The sequence below is a fragment of the Maniola jurtina genome, chromosome 5, assembly GCF_905333055.1.
Source record: "Maniola jurtina chromosome 5, ilManJurt1.1, whole genome shotgun sequence".
Classification (NCBI taxonomy): Eukaryota; Metazoa; Arthropoda; class Insecta; order Lepidoptera; family Nymphalidae; genus Maniola; species Maniola jurtina.
In genome coordinates this window covers 10,820,742-10,842,224 of record NC_060033.1, presented here as the reverse complement: position 1 = coordinate 10,842,224, position 21,483 = coordinate 10,820,742, and the positions used below count along the sequence as shown (strand labels likewise).

Sequence of the window (21,483 nt, the reverse complement as noted above, 5' to 3'; positions counted from 1 at the left end):
TATATTTGATAAAGTTATCAGTGTAGAAAAAAAACCACATTTATATCATACTCGTTTTTATTAAATAAAATTAAATTAGATTTTATGATGCACAACTTAAAGCAAAGTTACCATTAAAACAACCTCTAATTCTAGAATTAATACTGTAACTAGTTAGATTCTAAGTTTTTTTATCCTTTTTCTCTTCTTCTATTTTAACGGTAACTTCTTCAAATGTTTCTTCTAGTTCCCAATCTTTTAAAGGCACTTCAGTGAGTTTATAAAACTTGCCATGTTTGCCGATACCTGGTAAATATGAATAATTTCTATTTAATTTAGCTAGAAATAAGCTTAACAGATTTTCAGTTAGCATTTACAATTTAACTATACCCTTGCAACGAGTTACCTATAGTTTCCCAAAAAAAAATCTAGGTTGTGTGTGTAAAATGTCTTATTCTCCATTGATTTAACCAAACACCTTTAAAGAAAACTGAAATAATTGTACCTACACTAAGAAGTAGCATAGTAATAGAATTTTAGATTTTTGCATTTTACTGTGACATTCACGAAAACAATCGTTTTGGGGACGTGCAAACTTGTTCTAGGGACACTGAAGTAATTAGCACAAAATACAAATGCCCGGCAAAATGGCTTTAAAAATTTGAGTGGTGTCCACTGTATGAATAACTGTTTTTAATAGGAATACAACAGATACAAAGTTACAAACCTCCTTGGAACTTCTTGATGCCTTGGTTGAGGTCCTCAATGGCAGATCCTAAGAGGCTGTTCATGATGGCTTCATCGCGCATGCTCTCCTCGCTGTTGGGGTTCAGCTGAGAGTTGACGGCCGCCAACTTGTCCATTATTAAGGCATTTTGTGGGAACTTGGTCAGAGACTTGGCAAGTTTAATTGATTCTCCAAGAGCTGAAATGATTGTAAAGAAAAATTATAAAAAAAAAATTCTTAGCGTCACGAAAAAAAGAATATGATAGGTAAATTGAATAGAAGCACATGGCATTGTTACTTTATTTTTAGCAGATAATAATTTAATTAAAAAATTAAAAAAACCCCCAACACATTTTTATTAGACTTTGGCAGGACACTCATTTGTATTGGTTGAATAGTAATAACCGGTCTAATAAGAAAACTAGAAAAGAGCTTATAACTTTCAAACGGCTGAACCGATTTTCTTGGATTATAGCTAAGAACACTCTCGATCAAGCCACCTTTGAAACAAAAAAAAACTAAATTAAAATCGGTTCATTTGTTTAGGAGCTACGATGCAACAGATACACAAACACACAGATACACAAAAAGGAACCCTTATATGATCACTTTGTTGTCTGTCTGTCCCGTCAAGGGAATCAAAACCTACAGGGTACTTCCTGTTGACTTAGGATCATGAAATTGAGCAGGCAATAATGTCTTATAGCACAAGTAAAGAGAAAAATCCGGAAACCTTTAATTTGTGGTTACATAACAAAAAAGTGTTATTTCTTGTATGATAGTACAGAACCCTTCGTGTGTGAGTCCGACTCACACCTGACCAGTTTTTTTAGTTTCATCGTCTTACTGAATTATGATTTTGATTCTGGTTGCAAAAAAACCGGCCAAGTGCGAGTCAGATTCGCGCACCGAGGATTCCGTATTCAGGTATTTTTTCCGACATTTTGCACGATAAATCAAAAATTATAATGCAGAAAAATAAAATTAAAATCTGTTTTAGAATATAAAAGTAAAGCCCTTTCATATGATACCCCACTTGGTATAGTTATCTTACTTTGAAAATTGAAATATATTTAATTTTTTTTAAATGGTAACCACAAATTCGGGGTTTTCGAATTACCTACCTGCCAAATTTCATGATTCTGGTCAATGGGAAGTACCCTATAGGTTTTCTTGACAGACACGACGGACGAACGGACGGATGGACGGACAGACAGACAGACAGACAGACAGACAACAAAGTGATCCTATAAGGGTTCCGTTTTTTCTTTTGAGGTACAGAACCCTAAAAAAGTATTATTTCTTGTATGATGATACAGAATGAAGCGATGGGTTGATCATGATGATGCATAAGTATGGATTACCTGTGCCAGTGGCAGTGAGCTTGCATGCTAACCCCATCACGTTGGCATCAGTGCCAGAGATGGGCCGCCCGGTGATGAGCAAGTCCAGAGCGCGAGATAGGCCGATTAACGCTGTTAGCCGTCTGCCTCCATATAAACTTTGCGGTGCACCTACAGTAAATTTTATTTGAATAGAGTGGCTAATTCTGTTGTACACAACTTTTAAATAAATTGACAGATCCAAATATACTGCTCTTAAGTGATTATCGCCACCCATGAACATTTGCAGCACCAGAGCAACCGCCAATGCATTGCTGGCCATCTGCCGTTCTATCTGGTTAGCACTTGATGCACTAAAGTGACATACCAAATCGCCTTCCAAGACATCCGAGGATAGCAGTGTCTTCTACGATGCGCAGATCGCACGCGAGAGCCAGCTCGAAGCCTTCGCCCACCGCGTAGCCCGTCACTGCGGCGATGGTGGGCTTGTCACACAGTGGCCGGCGACGGAGGCGCGACTACAACAATTAACTTGATAACAAACTTGATATTATAAGCGGGTTTGGTCCTATTATAACTTAGCCTAACTATGAATTGAAAAGCTGGAGAATAGAACTGGACTGTATCACGAAATCGAAAAATCTGAGACTACATGATTGCATTTTTAAGATAGTATTAGTATTGGTCTAAGTGTAACCTGGGTTTGTTTGCAAAAATCACTTTGTGAGGCTTTTAATTGACCCACTTCATTTTGAGTCAGAATTTAGGGGAATTAACTAATAAATATTCCGTTTAAATTGCATTGTGTGACAGACCTACATAAATATATCAAAAGTTACATATTTTTTATCTAGTTTTTCATACCTAAGTAAAAATATATACAATTAAAATTATTATATAAAACCTCCAATGTATTTTCTGTAGACAATCAAGCCAGCAAAAGCCCTTTAAGTAGAGCACAACCTATTTCAGAACTCTTGAAGAGCTCGAAGGTGTGACCCGTATTTCCCAACTCTTGATGCACACAATTATCTGCTTATAGTGCATTACAGACTGATTGTAAATAGAAATTGCCTACAAATATTTAAAAAAACTAACTTACAGACGCATCAATAAGAGTATTATATCCCTTTGCTTCAACCTCGTCCAAATCAAACCCTGAGCAGAAACTTCCTCCTTCTCCATTGAACACCAGAACCTTTGCCTCTGCATCTTTGTCAAAAGCATTGATGGCCTCTGTCATCTCTTTTAATGTTGCTTCATCAAGACTGTTGCGGGTTTTCTGACGATCAATATTCAATGTTGTGACTGCACCATACTTCTCAACTACAACATCTAAGACAATTTTTTTTAATTTATTAACTTAATATTTTTTTAGGCATTAAATATCGCCTTCTTTAATAGTGAAAGCAAAACCTCGTGAGGAAACCTGCATGTCTGAGAGTTCATCATAATGTTCTCAAAGGTGTATATAAAGCCTGCCAATATGTACTTATAATAGCTAGCGCGGTGGACAATGTCTTAAACTCTTCTCATTTTGAAGAGACCCGTTTTTACTCCAAATGTATTGAGACAAGGACACGAGAAAGAAGAAGATTAAGGCACAAAACCCTTATATAAGTTTTTGTGAAACTAAGAAAAGAAAAACAATAAACTTATAGATAATTTATACGGTCATATTCCTGTGTTTCTAAAGTTGCAACTTACTCGTTTTCATTTTGATTTCTTCTACGTTCTTGGTATCTTCTTTCTTTTGAGCATCACTCTTGGAGGAAGCTAATCTTACTGTGTTAATCCTAGTAAAAGATAAATTACTAAATGTAATGCACTTTCTCAGTAGACTCTTCATTTTTTAATGATCGTGAAGGTACCGGGATGTAAGGTAAAATTGTATTTTATCGTGGGTAGTTATTTTTATCTACTGCGTCTGCGGCGTTTATTTAAAGGTTATGTTATTTCATTTTTTATTTTGAATTTTTACACTTTTGACAGTAGGTTAGATCATAGAGAGGGTTAGATTGACAATTGAGAGATCACGTAGTTTTTTTTTCCCGTCTGGCTTTACAAATATTAGCCAATGTCAAGTTTGTACAAGGTAGGGAAACAATATAAGTATGGACTTCGTCTGTACCGGCGCTCGCCAACATACGCGCGGCGTCCCCTTAGAGCGCTTCCCAGTCAGTTCCAGTACCAAAAAAACACCAGTGAAACACGAAAACCGGCCACTCTCAACAGAAAAAAAACACTCCAAAAAGACACCACACGCGCGCCAGCAAACGCTAACACAGACGAATCACGTAGTTGACATAATAGATTGTTGATGTACAGAGTAGTAAACCACCGTATACCAAGAAGAAAAGTGAAACGCGCGGTGATGGGATCAGTAGGATAGTCATTTTACAGTACCTACCATTTAAAAGGATTGCGTACATAATATTCAGTGGAATTAATTACTTTTAGAGGTTAGGTACTGAATACAAAAGATCTGCGCTTTACGTCTGACGTGTTTCTAAAGTTACCCATAACCACTGTAGCTTGTGGATCAACTAATGCTCAATGAGATCAACTTACAAAATACGAAGCATCATCTGTGGCTGATGGCAAACGTCAATGTCAAAAAACAAAATATCATGAGAAATGAGAATCTGTGAAGTGTGATGAGAATAACGAGAATTTAGAATATATTTTTGTGTGCGTTGCGTTCACCGAGGGTGCATCGAGGTTTCTACAAATTACTTGAAGACACGTATACTTGCCGGATTTATTGACTCATTTGTTATTGTTCTTTGAAATCCTCGTTACATTGTGAAACAGTTCATTGCGACAGTTTTACTGTGAGAGCAACAAAATGTCTGAATTTAAAGATTGGTTTAACAGTATTCCATTCTTCACTAGATACTGGTTGGCTTGTACGATAGGTTTAAGTCTTATCGGACGGTTTGGGTTGCTCAATAATGCTTACTTTATTTTGGACTACTACCCATTCATACACCAGTTTCAGGTAAGCATTTCACTTTATCTAAACAACTTTTTATGAACTATTAATTACCTACCTATATGTAGGCACTTGTCTTATCTCATTCATATGAAAGTAAAGATTAGAGGTTATATTGTTTACGGTATTATTATTATTGCAAAATAACTAGAATCGTGTAATAGTAGGCAAGCAAAGCTTTAAACAATTGCCATTTCACTTTTTAAATTAGAATGTTAGGTATAGATAGCTTAATTTCTTAGGACAAGGTCAAATTACACACACTAAGGGTCAGTCGCATATCAGGTGGTTAAAATTATGTTTGATTAACATTTAACCACCTGAAAAGCAAAATTGATTGCACAAGTCTGTATTCATACCTCCATAATTAAGGTTGAAGGTAAAATTTTGATCTAAAATTAATAAACCTTGACTTCTGCAACCCATTTTGTTTTATTGATGTTATGTTTATACTTTATTGCACCAGAAAACACAAATGACAGGTTACAAAAAGAAAACTTAAAATGTAGGTATTGTCTAAGCTAAGCTTATAATTTTAACAAAAGAAAGCTTTGTAAGTACCTTTCATAAATATTAAATTAACATTTATTTGCTCAACCAACGTAATCACAAATTGGTAAATAGACATTTCACATACACACAACTTACACATAATATCTACACATAATATCCCTACACCAAGTATACTGATGATATTTTATCTAAATCAAATTATTTCAGGAGTTCTTACAGAACAGTTAATCAAACTATAATTTTGAAAGCATTTTTATAAAATAACCAGGTTTCGTTCTACACAACAAATAAACTTGATTGCAGAGCCATTGTAAAAGTGATTATTTTATTGTGTATGCAATTATTTATTATTTGACTGTGACTTTATCCATGCAGATTTAGGTTTAAAAATCCAGTGATTTTCTGGGTAAAAAGTAGCATTAATTATAGCTAAATATGTTGTGGGAGCTCTTTGATTTTCCAGGATAAAAGTAGTCTATGTATTCCAAGTCTTTTAACTATATTCATCTTAAAAATCACATTGATCCATTGCTCCATTCTGGCACGATTGACGCACGAACCAACAAACAATTACACTTTCACATTTTATAATATAAGTATCAATAGAGAGTAGGGACATTGGTGTGCAATAAAATGTTAAAAAAAAATATATTTTTTTACAGATATGGAGACCACTCACAGCTCTATTCTACTACCCAATTACTCCAGGCACTGGTTTCCACTTCCTGATAAACTGCTACTTCCTGTACCAGTACTCCCAGAGGCTAGAGATGAGCATATTTGCTGGCAAGCCTGCTGATTACTTCTACATGCTCTTGTTTAATTGGGTTTGCTGTGTAATCGTTGGATTGATGGTTAATTTGATTGTAAGTACTTTTATTCATTTTTTTACAGTAAGATATTTTTTGTATGGTGGTACCCTTTGTGTGTGAGTCCAACTCGCACTTGACCCTTTGGTTCTTTAAAACAAATGCTTTTTTTAGGTATTAATGGACCCCATGGTGCTATCAGTGCTGTACGTATGGTGCCAACTCAACAAGGATGTCATTGTGTCATTCTGGTTTGGCAGCCGTTTTAAGGCCATGTATCTGCCCTGGGTCCTTTTGGCATTCAACCTTGTGATTAGTGGAGGGTAAGTATATACTTTGACTAACACAATAAACTGCAATTAAATTTTTAAGTGACCTTATCAGTTCATTGACAATAATAATTGTAAATTGAGTATTTGAAAAGAGCAACTAGTTCTTGTCAATAGGAAAGGCATTTCAAACCACTGGTAGATTCTTTTGATGATTCAAAAGCAGCTGTGAAAATTTATTTGAATAAAAATCTTTTCATTTCTATACAACTCAATTGTATTAGATATTTATTCTTCTAAATTATAGTCCATACACCTTCATAAAAGACAAGTGTAAATTAAAAATTTTCAACATCCCCGACCAGTGAAGGTTACAGTAACTAGAAAAGAGCTGATAACTTTCAAACGGCTGAACCGATTTTCTTTGACTATTCCGCGCCTATGATCCAAAGTATCTGAGTTTTCCAAAACATCATTTTCAAATAAATTACTATGTATATCTAGGCAACGTCCATCTTGACAGCTTGACATTTGTCAATTGACACTTGAATATTATGAACCTAAGGGTTATCTAACCTTCTTTTCTACAAGAAAACTAGAAAAGAGCTGATAACTTTTAAACGGCTGAACCAATTTTTTTGGATTATAGCTATAACACTCGATCAAGCCACCTTTCAAACAAATAAAACTAAATTAAAATCGGTTCATTCGTTTAGGCGCTACGATGCCACAGACAGATACACAGATACATAGATACACACGTCAAACTTATAACGCCCCTCTTTTTGGGTTGGGGGTTAAAAATAAATAAAATATTTTGAAATGTGTAATTTTCTACTCAGGAGGCTACAGCTGAGTAACTATGATGCAATAAACACAATATGGAAAATAGAGTATAGAAATTTAAGTTATTTTCATTTATATGACTCAATTCCATTCCAAGTCCATTGGAAAATGTGAAGAAATACATTGTGAGGAAACTTGTATTCCTGAGAATTATATATTATAATGTTCTCAAAGGTGTGTGAAGGCTTCTAATTAGTATTTGGCCAGTATGATGGATTATGGCCTAAATCCTTCTCATTCTGAGAGGAGATCCTATTCCTAGGTTAGTAGGGGGCCAGCTATAGCTTGTTGCTGAATATACTTAAATAACTTTGTTGTCTTTGCAGTGGAGTGGTGGAGCTATTGGGTATCATGATTGGCCACATCTGTTTCTTCCTGCTGTTCAAATACCCTCAGGAGTTTGGAGGACCAGCTCTTCTTACACCACCTGCTTTTCTGTAAGTTTTTACTCTCTTCAGATTTATATTGTCAAGTATAATGTTAGTAATGAATTGCATAGCTAATAATAATAATCAATAATATTAAACTTCAAAGATAAACTTCACAGTCAAAGAATTTGCCATCTTCAAAAAAATCGGTCAAGTGCAGCAAGTCAGATATGCACACAAAGGTACCGTGGCACATCATACAAGAAATAACTATTTAATTTTTTTGTGATGAACCACACTTTCACAGTTTTCAGATTGTTCTCTTTACTTGTGCCTAAAAGACATTGCTATCTGCCAATTTTCATGATTCTAGGTCAACGGTAAGTACCCTAAAGATTTTAATTCCTTTGACGGGTCTTGACAGACAACAAAGTGGTCTCATAAGGGATCCTTTTGAGGTACAGAACCCTAAAAATGATTTCCTTGCTTTCAGTAAACGTATCTTCCCGGACACGCGGTACGTTGGCGGATTTGGCACAGCGCCTCAAGCGAGAGTACCCACGGGTGGTGGCGCTGTGTTCGGTGGTCACAACTGGGGCCGCGGACACACGCTCGGCGGCAACTGAGATGTGTACCCAAAGTGGACTTAATGTGTATATGAACTTGGACTTATGACAGTGCAGTGCTGTTGATACTGTGCTCTGTAGACCCCAGCTGCCCTAGCACGACCAGCAAGGCTGTGTTAAGACATCCCACATTGTGGCTAATTCTGTTGTGCACATATTATATTGTACATACCATGATCAATTTGCTGACTTTTTTCATCATGGTATGTACCCAATATCTACCATTAAATAGCTTAAAATCATCTGTTGTGCACAATGTCTAAAATAATAGGTCTAAACATATTGCTATCCCTTTCATAAAGATTGCTGCAGAAAAGGATAGCACTAGATTTAGACCATAGAGTATTTTAGGGATTCTGTACAACAGAATTAGTCACATTGTTATTTGTATCCTATTAATTACGAGATTGAGATCTCTTAAATGAATTTTAAAGTTTAAAGTGTGGCTCATAAAAGTCACAGCATGTTTTTTTTTTTTTTTTTTTTTTTTAACTCTTTATTGAAAAGCTTAGTCACTAAGTGACTATGTCGCTTTATTATTTACAATCAACGTAAATAAGATAAATAATTAATTAATTAATAATGATGTCTCACTCTCAGCCAAATGTGATAATATCCATAACACACATTGCGGTAGTTGTGCTAGGCCTGCTTAGGGTAATATTTTTATTGTGGTACAGATGTGTTTATTTTAAATAAATGTATAAAATAAATGTTTTAAATCCTAGACTATATTTTACTAATTACTGTATTATTTGTACTTCTGGGTGAAGGGTATTTCACACAAACTGTTCATATTCTTGCATTTACTGTATTTCAGTCTGCAAGATTTGCAGCAGACTGTCAACTTTTTCAGGTTCGTCATCAGTAAGACAAATAATTCTCTTCTGTTTGTCATTACTAACGTGGCTAATTCTGTTGTACATAATTGAGAAGTCTATGTAGTGCTATCCTTTTCCGTAGGGAGTATTATGAAAGGGGTAGTTGATAGTTTTTTCCTACTCAAAAAATCACACTAATATTATAAAGGCGAAAGTTTGTATGTGTGTGTGTGTGTGTGTATATTTGTTACTCCTGCACGCAAAAACTACTGGACGGATTGGGCTGAAATTTAGAATGGAAATAGATTATACTCTGGATTAGCACATAGGCTACTTTTTATCCCGGAAAATCAAAGAGTTCCCATGGGATTATTCAAAAACCTACATCCACGCGAATGAAGTCACGGGCATCAGCTAGTGAAATATAAATTTCAGGGTTCTTGAATAAGCCGCATATTTCAATTGAGCTTTATGTCTATTATTTAACTATTTTATGAAATTATTACTACCTATAATTATGGAATTATTCACTGGTTTAATGTAAACTGTCTTAAAAAGTCTAGGGTGGTAACCTCATAGTTCAATATAAAATTATACATTAAATTAAGTTTATAAATTGTGATGCTTTCAAAACTGTTAATACATTTCTGTAATTATTTTCTTTTTAATGCAAATTTATGTGAAGGTGATACCATACGTACTAATAAATAATTATACTACTAGTTATTAAAATGAACCAAAAAGGTGGAATGCATTGTGTTATTAATAATTCTACTATATAGATATTTTTTATAAAACTTGTGTTATTGTACTCTTTTTAAGCTTTTGGTTACATCAAATATATATAACAAATAAAATGCTTGTGTTTATTCTGTTAAATTAAAAGCTGTTTTAAAATTAACATCATTTATTTGTTTTGCAGAAAATGACCATCCAATTCACCAATTACGTACCTCGTATGTACATACTTAAGCCTTAATTACTTTAAAACTGACTTCTTGATTGCACTAGTTTACAGAAACAAATATTTTACCTACATTTATCAGTAAATCAGAACTAAGGAATGGAGTAATTAATACAAGCAAATGAATAACAAATACTTTACTATCATAAATAACTACATACAATGATTAATGATGTTGATCTTTATTATCAGGTTTGCCATATTCTTTCTCCCACATGGCAATAAACTCTTTCTTTCTTTCCTCTCGTCGCTTGAAGTACTCTGGGTACTGAGCTTTCTCTAATGGATGCCAGTAGTCTAGGACCCAGTCTGGTGGTGTAACAACACGCTCATGCGCTACACCTCCTACACTTGTTGGGACTGAAACAGATTATCGTGTAAGAAATTTAAATACTGTCATTAAATTTTAGTATAATTTACAGCTTATAAAATCCATACTAATATTATAAATGCGAAAGTTTATTTGCTAGCTTTTCAGTCCATCTCTTTAATTGATTTTGACAAAATTTGGTAGAGATAGCTTGCAGCCTGGAGATGGACATAGGCTACTTTTGGTCCTCAAAAATATTAAGTTTCCCATAGGATTTTTGAAAATTTTATTCATCCACCACCAAGGTTACCTTTTTATGGTGGATGAATAGAGAATGAAGTTTTACGTGAAAGTCTGTCGTTTTTCAATTTATCCCATGAAAATTCAAGTTTTGGTTTCAGATAAACCTTTTAGGATTTATGATGAAAGATTTCACTTGAGTAAAGCAAGTGCAGGTCAGCTAGTTTGAAATAAAAGAAACTACTGTATCATGATGTCTTACATTTTTTAGGAATTGGGTGCTGTTTCAAGAATAATTCCTCTTGTCCTTCTTTGAGTAGCTGAGCAGCTTTACGCATGTCTGTTATTTTGGCATTTTTGTCAAAGCGATCTCGCAGGAGCACAGCTTGATAGCGGTATACATTTCTGTAAGTTAATAATACAGATTATGGGATTTCCAAAAAAAAAATAGATATTTTACAGTAGAGCAAACAAAATACAGATCTACTTAATTTTATATAGTAAGGAAGACTAGAACTATATTGATAAAAATTGACTTCTGCACATACAATTTCCTTGGACTACGGCATAAAAAATTCTAAAGAAAAATCTATAAATGAATAGAAAAGAAAAACCTTCAGCTTTATTCCTAGTAATTAAATAAATAATCTCCATCTTTCAAGGTATTTCGTGTAAGTAAACTTAAAAATCTGCAAAATAATAATAAAAATGTGGATATGATCGAAAACAAGCAGTCATTACGTAACGTTGGAGTAACTTATAGGAAGGTTAAAGGTTTTTGAGATTGTGTTAACTTACCGTCTATCATAAAACGACTCTATATTACGCAAAGCCTGTTTGTAAAGGCTACAAACTTTTTGAGAATGAGTTCTTATGCCAAGAGGAAGATTCGCCATTTTTGACTAGTGTCCAGTGTATACACTATGGCCGGCTATCCTACGGTATTTCAAATATGCTTAGGTACATTGCAAGTACATGTCTTCTATCTCACATAATTAGTATGGGTAGACATTAAGCTTCTCGCTTCACTACCACAGCTATATTTTACGCACACGTTTGAAATTTTTTATTACTATATGTATTATAGTTATATGGAATGGTCGCACGAGGAGTGTGACCAGCTAAGGGTTTTACCCTAAAGGTGGAAGAAAAACGAGCTTAGATTTTTATAGAAAAAAGTATAATATTTTATTGGATTTAACTTTAAATTTCATGTTGCCAAAATTAAAGGTTTTTAAGAATCATAGAGCAAATTTAAGTAAAATAATATATTTAGGTTTGAAATTACAGTTATATAACATGAATAACCATTTTTTGAATAAAGTAATATAAAACAGAGTAGCAGTAACATACAAAATATAAAAATGTTCAATGTCGTTCATTGGATTTCTCATTTCAATAGGTACGATTAAAAATCTGAATTTGGGGGAAATAAAATCAAATGTCGACAACACTGTTGATAAAACAAAAATCAATAAAAATGGCGTAACGTAGAAATCAATAAAATACGAAAACTTTTTAGCCAATTTAAATCACTGTTTCATATGTTTTTCTTAGAAATTCATCGTCTTTTTTTCTTAAATTGAGTATACTTGTTTTGTATACACTCGTATAAAGAATCAGTGAGCGCTAATAACCATAACCGCGATTGAGAAATGTATTCCTTGGTTTGGACTTGCATTTTGCGTTTTCACGAAGATCAAAGGAAAGGTGGCCCACATCTAGCGAATGCCGAAGATGCACCAAACAACTTCTGGGGGTTCTGGGGACTTCTGGGGGTGTTCTTACTGTGAAGGCGATAAGGGCATGTAAAACAACCTCCAAGTGCAAGCTGCTGGAAAAACTACCTCAGGAGAGTGGCTGGACGAGAACGACTGGATGGAAAAGAAAGGGAGACTGGAGAAGAAAGAAAGGGACTCTCATACATGCATGCAGTATGATAACTATATAAGACTGCAATTACGGAGGTGGAAAGCATAGTTTTGTCATCACAGAGTAAGTATTACTAGATGATGCCCGCGACTTTGTTCGCGTGACTTAGATTTTTTAAATCCCATGGGAACTCTTTCATTTTCTGGGATGAAAATTAGTATCCTATGTCTCCTCCAGGATGCAAGCTATTTCAGTGCCAAATAGATGATGCCTGTGACTTCATCCACGTGGAATTAGATTTTTAAGAACTCTTTCATTTCATGGAACAAGAAATAGCCTGCATCCATCTCCGAGATGCAAGCTATCACCACAAAATTTCGTCAAAATTGGTTAAATGGATAGGCTGTGAAAAGTTACAGTTACACTTTCACGTTCATAATATTGGTATGGATTAATTTCAGATGAATTTCTTCATTAAACATGCCAAATCCAAATATATCCATTATACCAAATAAACAGGGATATTCTCACTGATGAGTGGCTAAAAATGTTCATTATGTTGTTCATTGTGAAGTATGAACTCTTTAATACACTTCAAAGCTTCCTATAAAATAAACACTTTGATACTCATGACTTTGTTTCGGTTTTTCAAAATTCCTATCTATGAGATGGATACTCTTTAATTTTCTAGGATAAAAAGCATGGCTCTTAAAATGCCTATCTGTGTCTCCAGATGCAAGCTGTTTCCCTGTGGGATTTCTCCAAATCTGGTTCTTTTGTTGAGCTAAAAAAGAAAATTTACTCTATTTATGAATGATAATATAATTTACCATTTACTTTATGTTTCTGCCTTAACTTTCCAGAATAAGGAGTTGGTCATCTGAATTGGTGTTTACACTGGGAACACAGTGAAATCCTGCACCTGAGGTGCTGTGTGAGAAGCTACAAAACTGAAAAAGAAACATGTTGGAACTATACCAGGCATTCCTGAACAAATTGAGGCAAGTAAAACAGTGGTTTATTAAATATCATACCATATATCTATACATATAAAAATCACTGACTGACTGACTTACCAATGCACAGCTCAAACTACTTGACGGATGGGGCTGAATTTTGGTATGCAAATAGTCATTATGGTAGACGTAGCTAAGAAGGGATTTTTGAAAATTCAACCCATAAGGGGTTTGAAATTTGTATAGTCCACACGGAAGGTGGAGAACCGTGTTTGGTGGCCCACTCTTGGAAAGGCCTATGCCCAGCAGTGAACGCATACAGGCTGATGGAATTGAATGTCATAGACTAAGGATTAAATACACAAACTTGGCTGATTTCTGTTTTTATACAATGTGCAGACTATATTCATACACCTCATATTAAGAATCTGTACTACTTATTTTACATTCACTATACAAGCTTACACCCGTCATTTTGTCTGTAGAAAAACAATAATGGCTTTATTTAGACTTTATTTAATTTTCCAGTATATGTATATAGTATGGTATCCATCTTCAGGATGCAAGCTATCTTTCTGGTAAACATCTAAATTGGTTTTATTGTTAAGCTATGAAAAAGTGACATGCACAGGTAGCTAATTACAATTTTAGTAAAGATCTCTAACTTTTTGAAAATAAAATATAGCCTATGTCACTCATGAATTGCTCAGCTTTCTACTGGTCTAAGAATTTAAAAAATCGGTTCAGCAGTTTCAGATGTCAGATGCACATGAAGATCTTTTTTATTAACCCCCGACCCAAAAAGAGGGGTGTTATAAGTTTGACGTGTGTATCTGTGTATCTGTGTATCTGTCTGTGGCATCGTAGCGCCTAAACGAATGAACCGATTTTAATTTAGTTTTTTTTGTTTGAAAGGTGGCTTGATCGAGGGTGTTCTTAGCTATAATCTAAAAAAATTGGTTCAGCCGTTTAAGAGTTATCAGCTCTTTTCTAGTTTTCTTGTAGAAAAGAAGGTTACATAACCGTTAGGTTCATAATATTATGTCAATTGACAAATGTCAAGCTGTCAAGATGGACGTTGCCTTGATACATAATTATTTATTTGAAAATGATGTTTTGGAAAACTGATACTTTGGATCGTCGGAGGTGTTATAAATTTTTAATTTACACTTGTTTATTTGTTTTTTATAGCAATTCCATAAATACTTTCCTTAAATCTAACATCCATACTAATATTATAATTGCGAAAGTGTGTCTGTCTGTCTGTCTATCTGTCTGTCTGTCTGTCTGTCTGTCTGTCTGTCTGTCTGTCTGTCTGTCTGTCTGCTTCTTTTTCACGGCCCAACAGTTTAACCGATTCTGATGAAATTTGGTATAGGGTTAGATTATATCCCGGGGACGGACACAGGCTACTTTTTATCCCGGAAAATCAAAGAGTTCCCACGGGATTCTTAAAAACCTATCCGCTGTACGATTTGTATGAAATTTGGTACTAAGGTAGCTTGCGTCCCTGTAATTGACATAGGCAACTTTTTATCCCGGAAAATCAACCAGTTCCCACGGGATCTTTAAAAACCTAAATCCACGCGGACGAAGTCGCGGGCATCCTCTAGTTTGGAACAAAATACTATGATTGTACATGGTAGTATTATAGATACCCAGTTTTGGGTGTTGCAATTTGGTCTATGCAGCGGGCCCTAGCAGGGAGACCCATATTTTTATTTATATTATATTTAAGTCGTTAAGAAGATCATTTATGGCATACATAGGCTGCACTAAAAGTATCGGGAATGGAATATTTCCACCGTCCCTGTCATATTAAAATCTTTTTAATTGAAAACTCCTTGGTTTTAAAAATCGAATACCATTTATTTATTTAAAAAAAAATTCTCGGTGTTGTCACAAGGTCTTTTCAAACTTGTTTAGTCGTTGAGAAAATGGAATTGACTCGAGAAAATTCTAGAGCGATGATTTATTACGACTTTCGAAGTGGTTTAACACAAAAACAGTGTGTTGACCGGATGATTTCTGCATTTGGTGATGAAGCCCCATCTAAAACCACAATTTATCGCTGGTTTGCTGAATGTCAACGTGGACGTGTCAAGCTCAGTGATGATCCCCGTTAAGGTCGTCCAAAAATCTGCAGTCACCCAAGAAAACGTTGATGCTGTGCGTAAGCTGATTGAGGAAGATCGACATGTGACATACCGCGAGATTCAGGCAACTTTAGACATTGGCATGAGTCAAATACAAATAATCTTGCATGAACAGTTAGGTGTAAAAAAGTTGTTTTCCCGATGGATACCGCATTTGCTCTGTGAAGAGCAAAAAGCGGCTCGCGTTACTTGGTGCGTCAGAACTCTCGAAAGATTCCACGCAGGATGCTGTGTACAACATCGTATCAGGTGACGAATCCTGGATATACGCGTACGAACCCGAAACAAAAAACCAGTCACGAGTTTGGGTGTTCGAAAATGAGTTAAAGCCAACAAAAATCGTTCGTTCACGAAGTGTTACAAAAAAAATGGTGGCTTCGTTTGTCTCCAAAACCGGCCATGTTGCGACTATTCCTCTTGAGGGACAAAGAACGGTTAATGCAGAATGGTATGCTAGCATTTGTTTGCCACAGGTCGTTTCTGAACTCCGTAAAGAGAACTGCAACCGCCGCATCATCCTCCATCACGACAATGCGAGTTCTCACACCGCGCACAGAACAAAAGAGTTTTTAGAGCAAGAAAACATAGAATTATTAGACCATCCGCCATACAGCCCCGACCTAAGCCCTAATGATTTCTGTACTTTCCCTAAAATAAAGAATACATTGCGTGGTCAGAGATTTTCATCACCTGAAGAAGCTGTGGACGCCTACAAAACGGCCATTTTGGAGACCCCAACTTCCGAATGGAATGGTTGCTTCAATGATTGGTTCCATGATATGGAAAAATGTGTCAAATTTCGCGGAGAATACTTCGAAAAGCAATAAATACATGTTTTAAATAGTAATGTTGTGTCACTTCCTTGATTCCCGAAATTTTCAGTGCCGCCCTCGTAATAGCACTTTTTCTAAAAAAAAGTTTACCAGTCTCCTTCGCAGTGACAATGATGGGTTGAATGTTTATTATTATATTATGAATGGCAAAAAAGTATATCATAATATGTGTGATGTTCCACATCTACTAAAATGTCATTTAAACAATTTCAGAAAAAGGACCTAATCATCGCTAATCGCCGTGCTATTTGCGTGTCAGATCATTGAAAAAATATATGCGGTAGGTGGGATTGGTGGCACTGTAAGGAATACTCGACTAACAGATAGACATTTGAAACCAAATTCTGTCGATAATATGAAGGCAAGTAAAGACATCTTACCATACCAAACTGAAGTTTTACAAACATTTTATGAAGAAACAGGTGGAGCACCCAAAAGTATTTAGCATTGCAACGACTCGTATCAATTTTTAGGGTTCCGTACGTGAAGGGTGCCAATGAGACTCTATTACTAAGCCTCCGCTGTCCGTCCACCTGTCCGTCCGTTTGTCTGTATGTCTGTTTTTCAGCGTGCTAAATAGTGTTATATCTTGTGCGATGGTATGGAACCTTTTATGTGCGAGTCCAACTCACACTTGACCGATTTTTATTTTGGCTTATTACACATTGCCCCTCCAAGTAGGACAAAGTAGATTGTATAACATTTTAAAGTTCAATTTGTCCCACTAATTATTGGTTTGACCAATTGGTGCATAAAATAGCGGCACCAGTGGCACTATTTTTAAGACCCAGCCCAAAAATTTCTTGAATTATGTCCTTGATATAAGAATAAAGTAAAGGATGCATTTATTTTAATTCATTTAGGTCCTCTATTTTTAGGGTTCCATATCTTCAAAGAAAAAAGGAATCCTTATACTTCGTTTTCTGTCTGTCTATCTGTGTCTCTATCAAGACAAGGGAATCAAAGCTCTTGAGATACTTCCCGTATATAATCCATGACATTTGGTAGCTAGCAATGTCCTAATAGCACAATAATTAATAAAGGGAAAAATCCGAAATCATGAATTTGTGGTTACATCACATATCTAATCAAAGTCAAAGATTATCATGAAATGTTGTGATTTATGTCTCATAATTTTATAACTAACAATTTGCTCGAATTTGTGTAATTCATTGATAATTCATTTTACCTTTCAGGTCAAGCTTGCTGTAAGAGTCTTTAGCAGAGAGGTGGCCCTCACTGTGTCAATGCGGATGAAGACATACATGGACATTTTAACAATTGACGATTATTGTACGATACCTGTAAACATCGATGATGGCATTTTCATTACAGAGATAATTTTATTTATAAATAATTTATTCGATAGCTTAAACGGTTGTGGTCATTCTAAAAGTGGTTTTAAGAACGCATTGTCCGGAAAATTGCAACCATTTAGCGTTTTGGAATGATGACGAATTTAGTTAGTCAGGCTTTAGGTATAAAGAATCCGGTCAAGTGCGAGTCGGACTCACCCACGAAGGTTTCCATATCATTATACAAGATATTTTAACCAGTGTGCATTGTGGCACAGTTGCCACAATGCAAGTTAATGGCAACAGCGCCATCTATATCTGATTTAGTAAACTTAATTTTTTTGTGAATTTGTAAACTGATCATGATTTTCTAAATCCACATAAATAGATTTTGAAAATTTTTTTTTCATACATTTTACTAGAATATATTTTGGTTAATGTAGTTTAATGGAAAAGATTTACATTTGTCGAGGGTTTCATACCTCAAAAGGAAAACAGGAACCTATAAAGGATCACTTCGTTGTCTGTCTGTCTGCCCCCCGTGTCTGCCATTTTGGGGGAATCAAAATAGGAATCATGACATTTGGCTGGTGGCAATGTCTTATAGCACAATTGAACGAAAAAATTTGAAAACCGTGAACTTATGGTTACATCACAAAAAAATTAAAGATTTGTGTTCCCAATCAAATAATTAGTTTAACTAAATCACATTCGTCATTAATTTGCACATTTTTATTACACTGGTTTGAGATTTCTTGTACGATCGTGCGGAACCCTTCTGTGCGAATCCGACTCTCACTTGAATGGTATTTTTAGAATCAAGTACAATTATTATTGTTGAAAACATGACTACATCTATACTATCTATACTAATAAATAAAATTGGAGTGTCTGTCTGTAATTTCGAAATAACTACCACATATTAAGGTCATATGGTTATTTGAACGATACCATAACTGAATCACACGTTTTTAAAAATTTTTCTGTCTGTCTGTCTGTCTGTCTGTTTGAAAAGGCTAATCTTCGGAACGGCTGAACCGATTTTAACGGGATTTTCACATACAAGTAGAGAATTGACCAGGGTGTAACATAGGCTACTTTCAAGAAGAGAGTTGTGTTTGTTACCTATGTACACCAAAATCTCCGAGATTTCTGAACCGATTTGCGTCATTTCTTTTTTAATCGATAGAGGAACTTTGCAACATTATTTCATAAAAAATTTGGATTCCAACTCCAATCCTGATGCTGCAAGGGATCTGACCAATCCACGCGGGCGAAGCTGCGGGCATCAGCTAGTAACTGAATAATAATGACATACTTTTGTGTCATAAGACACAAAAGTATGTCATAAGACACAAAAGTATGTCATAAGTATGAGATAAGTCATGTTGTTATGCAAAATTCTTGTTGCATTATCTGGTTTTGTATTGTATTTCCTGACAATGTAAATTTTATTACTTAAATCGGTTGATACTTGACCTCAGTAACTTTAAATGAATAATATCTTTATAAAGACTACTAGAATAATTTGGCATTTGCGTCTTGTATAATTCGTCCAAGACGTTCGATTGTGTTAAACATAAAACGCTGGTCAGAAAACTACAATTATTACACTTATAGCAATTCATTTTATGATATTTAATTTTAGTTTTTATTTTCTAAAAGATAATGATAAAAAAATAGTATGAATAAATTGCTCTGACTAGTTTTAAGTGTGATTGTGAGATGGTAATAACAAAAAATACCCAGCTGAGTTTGTTGTGGTGCATTGGAACCCTACGAAGGTTTAGTTTAGGTACTTTAAGGGCCGGCGCACATATGGCGGAGCGCAGCGCAGAGCATTTTTCACAGTCAAAGTATTATCGACTTTGTCCTCATTGAAATAATATCTTTTAATTGTGCATCCGTGCGGATACTTGCGCAGTCCCGCGCGTGCTCGCGCATTCTATGGTAGAAATTCGCGTAATGTGTCACGCGAATAGAAAACTTCGCGGGCATGCTCTGCGCTGAACTCCGCCGCACTCCGCCATGTGTGCGCCGGCCCTTAAGGGCATGAGACGGGTCTGCCCGCGAAATTCAAATTTAATTTGATTTTTCGCAATTTGTAAACTAATACAACAACCTAGGCTTATGGCATTTTAATTGCTCCAATGGCAGTAGCATCCTCACAGGTTTACATAAAAACCTTTACTTGAAAGGGTTCAGTTTAAGAAATTAGCTCTAGTATCGTCGACTAATTTGTGAGTTATAGTGGATACTAGAGCTAATTTCTTAAACTGGACCCTTTCAAGTGAAGATTTTTAAATAAATAGGTGGGGATGATACTGTTATTGTCGCAAATAGAATGCCATAAGCCTACGTTGTCGTATTAGTTTACAAATTGCGAAAAACCAAATTAAATTTGAATTTCGCGGGCAGACCCGTCGCATCCACCTTAATTTTTAAGCGTGCTAATATTTATCACCATCACGTCATTGAACCAAAAATAGTTAATAAGATTTTGAAATCGTTAATAAATTATTTAAATTATTTTGTTTTATTTTTGTTGACCAAAAAAAGTTGAATAAATCGGTTATTTGCCGAAAATCGGTAAATGAAAACCGAAAAACCGATATTTTTACGATAAAGTGCGACACTATATTTAATTTACGATTCATTACGATTTTCGAGGCTCATCCCTAAAATTACTAGTCTGTCATGACGTCATCGTGACGTTTTGCCGCAACCGTTTACATCTATATTATATTGTGGGAAAGAGACGTGTAATGTATAGTGTTAAATTGCCATAAGAGGGTGAAATAGAAAGACCATGATACAAAGAAAGTTTATTATAGATAGATATTGATTTTTTCTATATATATAACCCGATATTATCGGTATGTATAGTACTCGCTACTAATCATAAACAGATCTATGGAACTTCGTCGTCTATCTCCGGATTCGTGGTCTGTGTACACTATTATTTGTATAACATTAAACATATAACATAACAAATAATTGACAGGTAAGGTAATGTCAGTGTTTCCACTTACGATTTAGGTTTTACCTTACTTTTCGTAGGAATTCGCCCTAAATTGCCATAAATATTTTCAAGTACTCTGCCGAATAATTTTTATTTTCGCGTTTATATTATTAGTTAGTATGCATACTAGAACTACTACTTCTATTTCATTTTAATCTTGAGTCTTATGATGAAAAACATGTTTGGTCATTATTTTCTTCCATTTTCCATTTTATCAACATAAAGAAAACGCCCTAAGCCATCACTGCCCATATTTTCATTACTACCCATAATATAAATGCGAAAGTGTGTTTGTAACAAACAAACACAATTGCGCACTACCGCACTTTTGCGGTTTGTTGATTTGTCCTTCAATCACGGAGCAACGGATCGACATGATTTTTTGCATGGGTATAGTTAAAGACCTGGAGAGTGACATAGGCTACTTTATATGCAGGATAATCATAGACCTTCCGAGGGATTTTTAAAAACTAAATGAAGTCGCGGGCATCATCTAGTCTCTAATATTAGTCATTTCACCCTAAAATGGAGCGAAATCC

General features: G+C 35.1%; 3 protein-coding genes and 1 long non-coding RNA gene across 5 annotated transcripts; 2 read left to right on the top strand and 2 right to left on the bottom strand.

The window, feature by feature from the left end:
- Positions 1 to 41: 41 nt before the first annotated feature.
- On the bottom strand, positions 42 to 4,031 carry LOC123865254 (probable enoyl-CoA hydratase). Its single transcript, XM_045906205.1, has 6 exons — positions 3,757 to 4,031; positions 3,152 to 3,384; positions 2,417 to 2,567; positions 2,071 to 2,220; positions 707 to 904; positions 42 to 285 (listed from the first exon to the last, which is right to left on the bottom strand). The coding sequence occupies exons 1-6, from the start codon at positions 3,896 to 3,898 to the stop codon at positions 161 to 163; spliced, it is 999 nt and encodes a 332-aa protein (XP_045762161.1). The 5' UTR covers positions 3,899 to 4,031; the 3' UTR covers positions 42 to 160.
- A 658-nt stretch (positions 4,032 to 4,689) lies between these two features.
- Positions 4,690 to 8,937, top strand: LOC123865259 (derlin-1). The gene is made up of 5 exons (XM_045906211.1): positions 4,690 to 5,050; positions 6,220 to 6,423; positions 6,541 to 6,689; positions 7,808 to 7,918; positions 8,343 to 8,937. The coding sequence occupies exons 1-5, from the start codon at positions 4,898 to 4,900 to the stop codon at positions 8,473 to 8,475; spliced, it is 750 nt and encodes a 249-aa protein (XP_045762167.1). The 5' UTR covers positions 4,690 to 4,897; the 3' UTR covers positions 8,476 to 8,937.
- Positions 7,805 to 20,924, bottom strand: LOC123865263 (NADH dehydrogenase [ubiquinone] 1 beta subcomplex subunit 9). 2 transcript variants are annotated; one of them, XM_045906218.1, is made up of 5 exons: positions 20,904 to 20,924; positions 11,609 to 11,725; positions 11,073 to 11,215; positions 10,422 to 10,620; positions 7,805 to 7,916 (listed from the first exon to the last, which is right to left on the bottom strand). In XM_045906218.1, the coding sequence occupies exons 2-4, from the start codon at positions 11,704 to 11,706 to the stop codon at positions 10,427 to 10,429; spliced, it is 435 nt and encodes a 144-aa protein (XP_045762174.1). In that variant the 5' UTR covers positions 11,707 to 11,725; positions 20,904 to 20,924; the 3' UTR covers positions 7,805 to 7,916; positions 10,422 to 10,426. The 2 variants fall into 2 exon arrangements, with proteins under 2 accessions (XP_045762174.1, XP_045762173.1); XM_045906217.1 differs by lacking the exon at positions 7,805 to 7,916 and having other exon boundaries at positions 10,383 to 10,620.
- LOC123865267 lies at positions 12,720 to 13,683 on the top strand. Its single transcript, XR_006795947.1, has 2 exons — positions 12,720 to 12,805; positions 13,546 to 13,683. It is a non-coding gene; the product is annotated as an uncharacterized LOC123865267 (long non-coding RNA).
- Positions 20,925 to 21,483: the final 559 nt, after the last annotated feature.